Genomic DNA, 14,943 nt, shown 5'->3' on the forward strand with positions numbered 1-14,943 from the left:
GCGAGGGAGCCTGGAAGGGCATCATGGGAGCTTTAATGGTCATCTTCTCGCTTCAACCCAAACAAAGACGCAAGCCCACAGGTAGGAAGCGAGAGTTTTGTGCGTGTGTGATTGTTACTTGCATATATATTGTCAAGAGCAAGCCTGAAAATGTCATCCCATGCGGCCCGTTGGGGAATGTGCTGAGGCAACTTGATGATTTCGAGCCGGTTTCAACCTTCACACAAGCCACGGCGATATCACGGGACAAAATTGCGAGCATGCTGAAAGTTCTTCCATTTCCTCCAGTAATCCATCCAATTCTTGCCGGGACCAGCACATCATGAAATTGGTTTGGGAATCATCATTTTTTTTTGTTGGTGGGGGGGGGGGGGTGTTTTTCCTCCAATGTGCTGACACTGTTGGTAAGCCATCCAGTTGGTTAAACTGGCTCGGCAGAAGGGAAATGCAGGAATAGTAATGAAAGTCGGATTAATTTTTTTAGGGGGCCGCGGTGAGCAAGAAGCAGCTTACTTTTTTTTACATTTTTTTTAATTTTCTGCTTTATTTGCATATCTCGCATGGACTTAGATGGGAGGAAGACCCATATAAAGCACGGCTACACTATAGCGACGGTATGAAACTTTGAACTCAAGTTAATTATCCTCCTCGGAGCATGATCTGTGAGTGATAATGCACTAAATTAGGGCTGGGGGGGGGGGGGGGGGGGGGGGTGGGGGGATAAATCGAACAGGTCAGCTCAGTCGACTTAAAAAAAGAAAAAAAAGAACAACCAGATTGATGCAAAATTTCTGCCTCGAAGTTCCACCGGGAGCCCTAAAAACAAACAAAAAACGTTTCCCGGAACCATTTTTGCGCCGCCGGAACCAATGTTTCACATGGACATTTATTGCAGACGGACGCAGTGTTGGGCCACTGATAAACTTTGCCAAAAAACGACAGAGGAGTGTCTGTAAGTGATTTTTATGACACTGTTAGATGTGTAATGTACATTGAACATGATTTATGAGTGAGATGAATGGCAGTCAGTGTTGTTTTTTGTTTGTTTTGTTTTGACCTAAAAGGGTAATCGGGATTGCTAACCACTTAGCATTTTGTCGTCTCAAATTCTGTACACCAAATTTATGCCATACACTTCGTGCGAACATATGCAGTTTAAGCATTCGAAGTTCATCTTTCATAAACGAGACTAGAATGCATGTTAGTAGTAAAATAAATAAAATAAATAATAAATAAAATTGGGGTGGTGATTATTATTCAATTATTTAATCAATCAAATCTAAAAAGATTCTACTGTAATAGCCCAACACTAAATACTGCTTAAATACGAAATCATGGCGTTAATAACAACATATAAATGATGTTCGTTGGGATTTGGGGGCAATTAACTCATTCACTGCCAACAGTGACTGTGACACTATTTATTTTTGCTTTTTTGTCACACCGCAAACTATAAAACAACAAACACAAGACTTAAAAAAAAAAGGGATTTTGGTGGCAAAATAATGATTTATTTGCAGATATGCGGCGATTCACAACCGAATATTCATCTTCTACTCAAAAGCTGTGCTGGATCATCAAATCCGCAGCGATGCACCGCCGCCATCTGCAGGGCTCTGCTCACCATTACAGCTGTTTCAAAACCTGAAATTCACAGACAAGCTGGGCGAGACTCAATCTTCCACGCCACGAAAAAAAACGTACTTGCTGAATATATTTGTCGGTGGCGGTGTGCAGCCGCTAATGTACTGTAACTGGCCGGTGGGATATAGAGCGATATTGTTTTACTGTACTTTCAACCGAAAATGCAACCTGACTGCACGCTGCTCTTGCTCACTCTCCGCAGAGCAAATAAATGGAAAACAGGCACTTAACAAGCCACACTGCAGCATGCCATTTATCTCCATAGTTTGCACGACAAGAGCTGGCGGTCCCGCACGCACAACAAGCCCCCTCAGGTGCTCGCGCAGTGAGCGCGTGGTCGGGATTTGACTGTTTGTGTTTTTGCTGCGTGGGAGTGAGACGCTTACTCAGGCTACCAACTGGTCAAATGAGTTGTTTGTGACAAGGGAGACGCGTGGAGGGGCTCCGTTGTCCTCATCCCCCGCATCCTCCGCCCGGCGCGCTGTCGTGGGCCGCGTTCCTGACGCCGGTCCCGGGTGTCTTTGTCGGGCCTGCTGTTGTTTGGAAAAAGCAAGCAGAGAACGCAAGGGCCCACCAAGGGGACAGCAGCGGTCTTTTTCTTTTTTTTTTTTTTTTTAATTTGTGCGGTATCCATGGTTACCCGGCAACCTCACATGCTCCCTTACGGAACCAAAACCCGGATCACAGGTGTACAGCTTCTCAGAAATATCACAAACACCTCTCAGCTTGTGTTGACGTTGTATATTTGAGTGTGCATTTGGTTGCAGTGTCCATTCTAGAGCCCGACTAATAAATCACTGCGCCGATTTGACACTAGCATATCACTAATAGTCAATAGTATTTTGACTAGTGGCATCAAGGTATCATTGTAAAGAAAAAAATATCAGAAAAGAAAACGTGCTTTCTATTTATATATACCCCCCAAATATTTTTTTTATAGTTTTCAGAAAAAGTTGGACATTTCCGAGAAATAAGGTGAATATTTTCAAGGGATAAAAATTTTTTGTTGTTGTTTTTTTTTCAAGATTAAAAAAAAAGTTGTATTAGTTAGGTGTTTATTTATTTTTATTTTTTAGGAGAAAGGGCCTATATTTTTGGAGGGGAAAAAAAGGTGTATATTTTCTCCAAAAAGTGAATTTTTAAAGACAAAAAGTTGCATATTTTGGAGACAGGAGTCTCATACTTTGGAGAAATATACATTTGGGAGGCATAGTTGTACATTTTTAAGAAAAAGTGTGTTTACTTAGGGGGAAAAAATGAACAATTTGAAAAAAACTTTGCTGTATATTTTCAAGAAAAAGGAAGATGTATATTTTTAATGAATAAAGACATATTTAAGGGAAAATATGTATATTTTTGAGAGAAAAATATTGTTTCTTTCGAGAAAAGGCTTTTTTTAAAAGGGATAATCTAATCTCTACAGTCTAGTACTCTACAGTGTATATAAAAGTCTACTTTTTTTCTTGAGTATTTGTACTTTTTTATTTAAAAAAAAATCTATATTTTTTGAGAAGGGCAAATAGTTTTAGTGGGCCTTTTTCTGTGGAACAAAAGTAGCATTTTAAGTAAAGGGGAAAAAAGCTGCACTTCACAGAAAAATGTGTATATTTTTAGAAAAAAAATCATATTTTATACTTTTGAAAAGGAAAAAAAAAAAAGTAATACTATACTGTTCATACTAGTAATATTGAATATACTGATTATTTCTCTCCTTTTGATGAAAATCTGACTTGTTCCTAACCCACCAATTAATGGACTTGAGCCAATGTTAACCGGTGTGTCAACTTTTTGCTGTCGCACTGCTGCTTTTGCATCTGTGCTACATGGGTTTTGCCCCCCCACTCCCCCCAAAAAATGGCATTTCTGTCATATCTTCATGATCCTCCGCCCTAAAAATCTTACCTCTCGGTTTGTGTCGGGATCCGTTTGAGTGTGCGTTTGGTTGCGGCGTGACCGTGCCGGATGCAAGCGTGCTCGTCGGCCTTAATGTCACAACTCAATGAGTGTGTGCTGGCCGTGATTGTCGCGTCTTGTTCCGCGCCGCCAGACGGGACCGCTTCTGTCGGGCCCGACTGACGAGGACGGCTGCGTTTCTGATTTGTTCCCTGACGGTCAACGTTTGTTTGTGTTGCCTGGCAACACAATTAGGACCTAGCTTAACAAGCGGGACGCAGCGGCCCGAGCAGCGGGGAACGTCGGCCTGGCATGGGCGCGGCGTCACTCGTCATTTATCACGCAACTAATGCTGATGATGCTTCATCCCAGGAAGCGCCAACACTCAGTTTGACCCATTTGAAAGTTAGGGGGTGGCGGGGAGGGGGGTGTATCTTAGAGCTTAATGCACATCTTGATTGAAGTAGTGTTCATAATTTTTAATTTGAGATAATTCAATATTCATTGGAGCGTTATTGCTGTTACTGAGAAACCAACGTACCAAGGGGATTCAAATGTCCCATTGAGTTTTTCTTTAATTTTATTTATTTTTTATTCCTTGCAGTGCTGTTTTTTGTCCACTTGGTGGCGGCAGCGTCACAGAATACAACTGCTTCTATTTGCCTTCTTTTAAATTGGATTATGAATTCTTCGGCAAATGCCCATGGTTTACAAGATTGCACTGAATTAATTTAATAATAATAATTATGATGAATAATAATGGTCCGTTTTATTTATATCCCGCCTTTCAAGCAATTAGGGTCACTCTAAAACATAAAATGAAGCAATTTAATAAAAATAACAGAACATAAAACAATTAAAATGGCAAATTATATGGGAAATGTATCATTCGTGCTGCATTTATGCACACATTGAAATTAATAATGAAAAAGCTCTAAAAATTGTCAGTAATTTCTTTTAAAATAGTCTGAGTACCAAATTAATAATTATTTAATTGCTTTATATGAGGTAAACAGGTTTTTTTTTAATCTTTTTTTTTTTTTTTTTTTTTTTTACATTTTACATAATCTGTTACAAACTTGCTTACAGTTTATGCCCCCCCCAAAAAAAATAATGATGGTATTCATCAACATTTTTAAAGGCAAAAAAAAAAAATGTGTGTCAAGGTTGCACGCATTATGACACAATTTGCTCGCTGCACTGAAACGTCTTTATCGACTCGTGTGGCAATACACCAAATCGCATCGTCTTCATGTTGTGGCTTGTTAGCGTGCAGGTGTCAACTCACACGCACACACGCACACACACACACACACACACACACCGCTAATTAGCATCACCGCCAATTCCGCACTGATTGATACAGCACCCTGCGTGCTGATGATTGTGACTAGCATTGATTGCGCCCTATGCAAAGACCTGAGCTGATTCGAAAGTCATCTCACTCCTTTGACCTTTGGAGCTCTTTTACTCTGTGCCTTTCCAGTAGTTTCGGTGTGTGGTGAAGGCTCTTATTCACACTCGGGATTTGGGAAAGAAAAGCCGTCAGCCAATTTGTTGGTGCAACATGAAAAACTCTTGTGCAGTTGAAAACAGATGTTTACATACACTATATCAAAACACAGACGCTTTTTTTTTCTCACCGTCTTATATGAAATCAGGCTAAACTTTTCCTGTTACAGGTCAATTAAGATTACCAAAATTATTTGTCTTTGCCAGAATAATGAGAGGATTTTTTGTTTTTGTTTTGTTTTTAATAAATAGCCTTAAAAAAATCCTCTCACTATTCTGTCATTACCTTGGTTTTTATACCTACAAATAATTGTTTAAAGTGATTAACGTGGAACTTTATGGCATCTGGAAATTGCACCCAAGGATGGATCAGACTTGTGCATGCCACAATTCTCTTCCTGATATCTTGGCTAATTTCTAAGACATGACATCATCGTCTGGGCTTTTCCCAAACTTCTGACTTGGGAGAAAGTCATGAAAATCCTTCTCTCATTATTGGGGCATTTAGCATAGAAAAATAATTTTGGTAATCTAATTGAGCTATAACAGGAAAATGTTTTTGGATTTCATGTCACGCAGTGAGGAAAAAGCCATACATCATATTTATTCAAGCATGTATTTTTGAGAAAAATATGCTCGTTTATTGTTGTATGTTGTCTGCATGTATGCCTACTGTTTGTGTTCAAATAGTAATATAATTTCAAGCTTTAGAACGACTGCAATATCAGTGCCAGCAAATGTTTGCTCGCAACTCAAGACAAAAACAAAACAAAAAATTCTAGCACTGTATAAAATTTCATATATACTACTACTACTTTCCCCCCCCCCACCACTAAAATATGACTTTTTCTGAAAAGTCCAATTTTTTTTTCTTGAAAATGTACAGTAGCACCCTTTTCTGAAGTGAAGTTATTTTTAGCTGGAAAAAAAAAAAATATATATATATATATATATATATATATACATATTTGTATGATTTGTAAACACACCTATAGTGGGCAAACCCGAAGTTGAACTTGGGCGTCCCGGTCACGTCGCCCCCCCCCCCAACCTTTGCCCCTCCTCCTCGTCCACGCGTGCGTGCCACCGCGCCGTCTCCCGGCGCCCCAGAGCGAGACGCGAGTCTATCGAGCAGCGTTTTGACGGGCCGCCTGTCGACATGAATCGTGGAGGGTCTGGAGATGATGGCCGTGGTGGTCGTGGTGGTGGTCCTCCTGAAGGTTCTGGAGCAGTTTGGCTTGTTGGGAGTCGGCTACGACGGTAAGATGAGCGGGGCAGGGTTCAAATCTGGCCCGGGAAAGTTCGTTTATCTGAAGATTCGCTCTTAACCTTCTCGTTACGGAAGTTGATTTTCGGTTTGAAATTGCTTCTGATTGGCTTAAAAAGCGTAATCGGCATATCCGGTGACAACTTATCATTTTTGTCCAAAATGTTTATAAAAAAAAAAAATAATAATAATAATAATTTAATTAAAAACAATTGGTTCATTATCCTCCTCCAGCCGCGAGATGTAAGCGGTAAAGCACAAAATATTGAATGAAGGAATGGTAAGTAAGGGAGTAAATGAAGACATACGAACACTTTTAGATCATTTAACATGCCCGAGTTGTATATTTTTGAGGCGGGAAAAAACAATTCATTTTTCAGAAAAAAATGGAAACAAACGTTAGAGAAATATGATCACGGTATATTTGAAATATACGACTATTTCAATAGCTACTACCGCATGCCTTTTTTAAATATATATATATATATATAAAATATGCTTTTTTTTTCTAAAATATATGAAGTTTTCCTTAAAAAAAAGTTTGTAATCAAATATACAGCTTGTTTTTGTTGAAAATATACAGCGTACCCAAATAAATATACTTTTTAAAAATAAATGCACATTTTTCCCATTGAAAATATCTAATATATATATATATATATATATATATATATATATATATATATATATATATATATATATTTTTTTTTTTTTTTTTTCCCAAAAGAGCCTCAGGTGTCTCGTCTGCTTGTTTGCTGCAGGTTTTTATTTTCCAAGCCCCACTATAAGTACAGAACCCCCCCCCAAATTTTGCAATATTGACCCAGGAAGATTATTGCAACATGGAGAGGATTGCATTCCAGCTAAATGCTGTTTCATGATTATGACATTTTCGCTTCACGTTTGGGAATCAGGGAAATCGTGTAAGAAAGCTATTGATTTTCCTAGTGGTGCTTGTATTTCATGCGCCGACCGGACTGGACAGTGGCTCCAGCCGCCTTTTTATGTCTCCCCGTCGTCCCCTGCGCCTTCCTCGTCCCTCGTCGGCCGCTGACCTTTCCGCTCTCCCGTCGGCCCGGTTGCCGGCCCGCTGACGAACGGCGCGCCATAAATCACGCGACGGCTCTTCAATGTTATCAGCTCCCGCAGGCGGGCAGTCTCGCCTTTTGTAACCCTGTCACTTGGCACATTTATTTTCTTCCTCTTTGAGTCGGCCCACGTAAATTGGCATCGTGGATTGATAGGTAGGTGGCGCCGTTGGCACGTGTCAGTCACATTATTGTCACGTGTTGCTTGGATGGCAGCATAAATGGCTCCAACATTGTGGCGCCAACAAATAAAAAAGTAAATATTTTATTACAGTACAAGAGTTGTAATATAAACTTTAATTGTATGAAAATAATAGGTTATATCTTTAACAAAAAACAAAAAAAAAGCTGGACATTTTGGACAGATTGGTGTATATTTCTTAGAAACGAAAAGGAGCATTTTTGTAAAATGGGTTGTATTGTTTGAAAAGAAGTGGTATCATTTGAAGAAAGGCATATTCTTTTTTTCTTCAAAATATATGGAAAACATTTGTTAAAAAAAATCTGACATCTCAAACTATATCGCTGTTCTCTCAATGCACAATTTTTTCTTCAAAATATCCAACCTTTTAATTCTGTTTCTGTAACACATACAAATTTAATTTAATAGTTTTTTTTTTTGTTTCCCCCCCCCCCCCTCCCTCCTTCAATAACACTGCTTTAACACAAAAGCACAGTTAGCCGCGAAATTAGCTACTCTGTACTCCCGCTGCCGGAGCTCCGCGCATGATTGCCCCGCTTCGCTCCTTGCAATTGCAGCACCTCGCCAAACGCGACGGCCCGCTTTTAAGACGGCAAGTCGCCGCAGGTGTCCCCTAATTGCATGCCCTAATTGCATGTCATCCGAAGATGAGGAGGAGATGATGATTGATGAGCGAGCTGCTCCGTTCACGGTTCACTTCAAGCAAGTTCATGAAAATTCAGAGGTGAATTGCGGACACGACAACAACGATGATTATCGGGCAAAAGACAAAGTTGCATTTTGCACTCTTTCAGCGCTCTTGGCTGGTAGAAAGATGCTTGTTGACAGCGAACCAATTTGAAGTGAATTGAGAAGCTTCATTGAGACAAAAGTAGTCCTTTGTTGCCATCTTGTGGTGTCTATAGGCAATAACAAAACCTTTCAGCGGATATTGGGAGGTTCACTGTATTTCTTCTCGAAGATATAGTAGTTCTCCAAAATATGGGATTTTTTTTTTCCTCGAAAATAAAACTAGATTTTTTTTGGGGGGGAAAATTTACAAACTTGAAACTGTTGAAAAAAAATTTCCTGGGAAATATACAACTATTTTGAATGTGGAAATATATTTTTCATCTAGAAAATATATCACTGTTACGCAAATATATATCTATTATATCAATTTGTTTTAAAGTATGGAACTTTTTTTCGATATACAACTTTTCTAAAAAACAAAAACAAAAAGTGATTTCCATGGCAAATTTACAACTTCCTTCTCGAAAGTATATAAATACCCATAAATATGGCACTTTACTAGAAAATAGACAACCTTTCTAGAAAATGTGACTTTCATGAAAAATAGGCAAATTGTACAACCCAAATATATCATCTTTCTCATTTCGTATTCATACACAGTTTTCCCAGTAAAAAAAAACCCACCACTGTTTTTGAAGAAAATAAATTTTTTTAAAATCTAGAAATACATCATTTTTCTTGGACATGCATCTTTGCCAGAAAATATTTTTTAGAACCCTCATAGTTTCCACTTTCGTCTCCAATATGTATGTGTGTGTGTGTGTGTGTGTATGTATATATATATATTAGGAAATATACTTTTTTTTTTTTCAAGAAATAAAAATATTTTTTGTAAATCTAGAAAATTAGGACTGTTTTTCAAATTTGTCGACAACTCTTGGAGAAAATGTTACTTTCATATTCATTACTTTTCTAGAAATTGAGAATTTGTCTTTTCGAACCCAAAAATATAATCCTGCTAATTTCTGGAGCATTTTTTTCTTCCAGAAAACATACCACGTTTTTTTTCTAGAAAATATCTATATTTTCTTCCAAGTATGCACGTGGACACTAAAATGTTCCACTTCTGAATTATTTTTTTTTTCTTTCTGGAAAACACGACTATAATCTGGTAATACTATTCTTTATCCCTTCTGTGTGCACAAACCCACGATTGTTAATGTGGCTGCAGTTTTCCAAAGGGCCAGTAGATGGTGCTAGGCTCTGTTGACATGCTGTTCTCGTCGTATGGAAAAGGTCCCGTGTGATAGGTTAACGGTGATGTAGTACTCCAGAAGGTGTGTACCGCTCGCCAAAGGGTTGTGTTTTCTCTTGGCGTCAGTCCTCCCAGCTCGACCCCCCTCCCTCCCTCCATCCCTCCATCCCTCCCTCCTTCCTAACACATCCTGCTCCTCCCTCACCATCCTCCCCTCGCTCAGCGCTCCTGAAGTGCAAGAGCGGAGTTTGGGCTTTGCCGTCGTCGCTGCCTGGATCGAGTTCCGAGTTCTGGCCGACGCCATGCGATCGTTTCGGTGACCCGGAAGCCTCGAGGTTTCGGCGTCGTCCTGGATTTGGGCAGCGGGCAGTCGGGAGGCGGGTGCCGAGGGGCGCCCGGCTCGTGCGCCCTGCCAGGCTTAGCGCTGGAGTGGGCACGGGGAAACTGGAGCGCGGGACCGGGCGCCAGCCCAGGCGGCTTTGAAGGCGAGGAGGGGGGCGGTTCCGGCTCAGGCTCCGGCTCGGGGCACGGGGGCGACGAGTGGTCCGAGAGCGGCACGGTGCTGAGCGCTATCTGGGAGACGGAGGGGCTTCAGACGGTGGGCATCGTGGTGCTGGTGTTCGCCTCCATCAAGCTGCTCCACCTTCTGGGGATCATCAACTTCTCCGAGGGTAAGACCCCAAGAAACAAGTCATTTTGATTGGGGTGTTTATTGGCAGAAATACAAATCTAGTGAAGGAAATAAAGTAACAGAGTTAAAGTGAACTTAGTGGGATACATTTCAAACTGGTTTCCACTGTTTTTCAACATTCAACTGTTGAACTGTCTAGTCTCGTTTAGTGTAGTTCCTGTCATAAAGAACTGTCTAGTATCCGTCATTAAAAAAAGAAAAACAAAATTGAGTACGGCTATTGTCTGTCGTACGGCTGTCGAGTACCAGTTGCGTGTGTTCATGATTTGATTTAATTTGTGCGTTTCCTTCCACTGGTAACATCATGAGAGGAAAGCGTCGTCTCTTTGGATTAGATTATTCCGTTCCTTGACATTTTCGACAACATTGCCAAACATTTCATTTGGATTTGCGAGAAAATTGTCTTCCAATGTCTTCCGTCAACTGATCGACAAACCTTAGCGTTAAGACCTCATTAAAAAAAAAAAAAATAATAATAATAATAATCCACAGACGTGAGGTCTGGGGAAATGTGCAGGGAATGCAGCGCCACCTACTGTCGTCCAAATTCTCCAAGCACTTCTGTGACGCTTTCGTACATCCGTGGCCGCTGGAAAACTCACTCAGTGCGTCAGGCCCCGAGCGAGCGCTTTAATCCTGACCGTAGTCGTCTCGTTAGATCAACCTGGACCAACGCCACATCTCGCGCACTTCCAATTAGCACAGACGCTCACAAGTCTGCGTATTTGCCTCATTCTAATTGGGATGCGAGCGTACTTGTCGTGAATTGGTGCAACGTTTGCCTCCCGAATCGAAATCGATGAGGCTAGACAAACCCCCGCCTGTCGTTATCGGCGTGCCGGGTTGTCTGTGGCGATAATCGCTACGGGAAAATCAAGCGTCTGATGAGTTCCAAAAAAAAAAAATAATTCCACAATTATGGAACTGGCGGCATGGTCAATAATGGTAGACAAATTCTTATTTAGCCTCTAAAATCACTTCAGATAGAAGCAGTGCACACATACCGCAGCTCTGACAAGGTTTTTATTTATGTACTTTTTTGGGTGACTCTGTCGTAGTATCAAATATCCAGTTCTTGCCTGCGATGAGGAAAAATTAAGCATTTTCATTTATGCAACGATACTTGGTGTATGACTGTCTACTATCCTGTCGTGGAACTGTTTACTACTCCGATGTGGGACTGTACACAACTGCCTAGTACCCTGTTGTAAAACTTTCGGCTACCTTGTCTTAACGACTGTGTAGTACCTGTTCGAACTGTCTAGTACCCTCCGTGGAACTGTCTGGTTAGTACACATCGAGCAGGAAAACTTTCAAGTACTCTGTCATAAAATTATCCAGTACAGGTCGTGTAGAACATGCCTCGCGTACCGTCGGGTAGTACTGTGTAGCACCCGTCGTACAGCTGTCTACTCATAATATGAAGATTTCCAGTACCTGTCATCAAAATGTCTAGTGCAGGCTGTGAAGAAATGTCTAGTCTCGGATCCGTAAAAGAACTGTCTAGCGCGTGTCCTCCAAAAAAAAATTGTCATTAAAAAAACTGTCCTAGTATCCCGTTGGAAAGAACTATCTCGTACCTGTCGTAGAACTGTGTAGTACCCATTGTGGAACTATTTGTCTCGTACCCATCATGGAATTGTCTAGTAACTGTCGTTATGTGTTCATATTTTCTTCTGACTACTTGTTAATTGTAATATCATAGAATTATATTTTGGACTCAAATGTTTAATTTCTTGACATTTTTTTTTTGGTGTTTTTTTTTTTTTTTTAACGTATAGCAAATTCCAAACATGTAGGGATAATTACTGGACTCCAAGGTAACCCTTTAGGCAAATATTAATGCTAGATGGTTTCTTGATGCCGCTTATTCTCCTGGGGGTAGATTTTGGGGGTGGGGCGGTCAAGTCGTTCCCTGAGACTGCACACTTGGGTGAACTTGATTCTGTGGCCGCAGCTGTCCACCCCCCCCCCCCCCCCCCCCCAGCAGCCCCATCTGGACTCCGTTAGACATCAATGTTTCTGAATCCACCCTAAGCAAAATATCACGTTTGTTTTGTTTTTGTGTGTGTGTGCAGTGCAGAGGTTGCGCTGCTTTTTGCTGACTCAGCCACTTTAGCTCCATCCATCATTTGAGTCGCTTCGCTTAGTTGGTCGTGTTTTTTTTTTTTTTTTTTAAATAATTTTTTTTTTTTTTTTGCCATACGCACACAGTCATGTATCTCCTCCCGGAATCAATTCAAAGGAAAACAAGCGTGTGGCGCAATTAGCCTCTTGGCTATTTTCCTCAACGGCTTTTTAGCACGGGGACGTGATTGACGCGGCCTTTTGCCAGCGTCCCTCGGGGGGGTGTTTACACTCAAGTTAAGTCTGCGGCGGATTCAAAGCAAGAGGCAATCTCTTTGAATGAAAACATCACTGGTAAATAGATTGAGACGATAAAGCTGCTGATCTGGAAGAAGAGAAGACCGATAGGAAGCGCGGATGATTGGCACTGTTTTATCTAACACTGTGTGGACAAAAGTAAAAGGACACTTACAAAATAGAGCACTTTTTATTTTTTATTTTTTTTTGCTGAACTAGTTGGCACTGTTTTATCTAACACTGTGTGGACAAAAGTAAAAGGACACTTACAAAATAGAGCACTTTTTATTTTTTATTTTTTTTTGCTGAACTAGAAAATCTCATAATTGCAGTTCAGTGCATTAAAATCAGGCATAATCAGGCATTTGGAGGTAAAACAATTAATAAAACATAATGTAAATTGTGTATTTTCATCGTTAATGGTAGGATTTAGAATTATATTTGATGAACCAATTATATAACAGGAACTTTAATAGAAAAAAAACAACAACCTCAAAAATGTACATTTATTTCCAAATTTTACAGATTTTACAGTAAATCAATTCAGCAATTATTAGTGATGTAAATCAATGAAAAATGTACATGAAAATGCATTTTAACCAATTTTGGGGGGCGGGGGGCAGCACATTTAAGCAAGAAATAACACAGAACTCTTGATAATGAAATGCTTGTTGGCCCCCCGCTATATATTCATAGTGTGAAGGTGGAAAGTCTGTATATGTCAAGCCAAATTAGGTACGAGCTGCCGCGTATCTTTTTAAAATGTTGCCCCCGCAAGATATTTTCCCCGTCAGTCGTAAAACACTGCAGGCGGCGCTTTTATTAAATAACGCCGATGACGTATGGCGCATGTCGACGCGTTCGGGCTTGTCTATGCAGCCATCTCCGGAATCTTCTTTGTGGGTTGTCTGATTGGAGAGGAGACAAAAAAAAAAAAAAAAAAAAAAAGTCCTTTTTCATTACACAGCGGGGACTTTGTTTGGGGTTCTTCAGTTTTTATTGACTGGGATTGTGTGGATGGTAATCAGCACGTGTCCTCCTCATGCTGCAGCAGCACTCAATAATTTACATTCAGATATTCCCATTTTATGTACATCTATATATTATATTTTATATATATACTGTATTTGTCTAGTGCCCCACTGTAAAACTGTCATATATTGTCTCACACCTGCCGTAAACTGTTGTAAAACTGTTGAGTACCCCTTCGTAGACCTGACTAGTGCCCAGTCATTTAAATTGTCTCGCACCCGGCGTAGCGTTGTCTAGCGCCCTGTCATAGAACAGTCTAGTGCCATGTGGTAAAACTGTCTAGTACACTGTCATTCAAATTGCCTAGTCTCTGCCACCGACCAGTCTAGTACCCTGCCATAGGACTGTATAGCACCTGCCCCAAAGTACTGTCTCACACCTGTCGTACAACTGTCTAGTACCAAGTCCTAGACTGTCCTGTGCCCTGCTGTAAAACCAACTAGTACCCATTTGTAGACCTGATGAATACCTTGACATTCAAATTGTCAACTAGCCGTTGTAGAGTTTTCGAGTACCCTGTCATAGAACTGTATAGCACCTGCCGTCGTACTGTCTCACACCTGTCATAGTACTGTCTAGTACCAAGTCCTAGACTGTCCTGTGCACTACAGTAAAACTATCTAGTACCCATTTGTAGACCTGATTAATACCATGACATTCAAACTGTCAAGTACCCATTGTAGCATTTTCGAGTACCCTGTCATAGAACTGTATAGCACCTGCCGTAGTACTGTCTCACACCTGTGGTAGGACTGTCTAGTACGATGGCCTAGACTGTCCTGTGCACTGCTGTAAAACTATCTAGTACCCATTTGTAGACCTGATGAATACCTTGACATTCAAACTGTCAACTACCTGTTGTAGAGTTTTCGAGTACCCTGTCAGAGAACTGTATAGCACCTGCCGTAGTACTGTTTCACAACTGTCGTAGAACTGCTGTTGTAAAAGAGTCCAATGCCCTGTCTTGGAACTGTACCACGTTGTAGAACTGTCAAGTGCCCTGTAGTAAAACTGGATAGTACTCGTTGTAAAAATAACTGTTGTACCCTGTTTTAAAAGTGTAATAATAAATGAAGCTGATGGAAATGAGAAGATTCAATATTAAAGTTCCCTCAACAATGACATTTGCGCAGCTTTTCCTCTCGCACACCTGTTGGCGAGCGCCGCCTGTTGCTACACGCGGCCCTTGCATGGAGATCAGCTGGCCGATACGCCCGCGCCCCTTAATAGGAGCGCGCCGCTGGCGTTGCGATAAGATCGGGT

At 40.7% G+C, this 14,943-nt stretch overlaps 1 protein-coding gene across 2 annotated transcripts in view; it reads left to right on the plus strand.

Moving 5' to 3' along the window:
- Window positions 1-14,943, plus strand: part of kcnip4a (potassium voltage-gated channel interacting protein 4a) — a 25,006-nt gene continuing 10,063 nt past the window's right edge. For both annotated transcript variants that reach the window (XM_061668961.1, XM_061668962.1), the window contains exon 1: window positions 1-81. In XM_061668961.1, coding sequence (XP_061524945.1) covers window positions 24-81 — 58 coding nt within the window. In that variant the 5' untranslated portion in view covers window positions 1-23. The remainder of the gene's footprint in view (window positions 82-14,943) is intronic.

Source organism: Phycodurus eques, chromosome 23, assembly GCF_024500275.1.
Source record: "Phycodurus eques isolate BA_2022a chromosome 23, UOR_Pequ_1.1, whole genome shotgun sequence".
Taxonomy (NCBI): domain Eukaryota; kingdom Metazoa; phylum Chordata; class Actinopteri; order Syngnathiformes; family Syngnathidae; genus Phycodurus; species Phycodurus eques.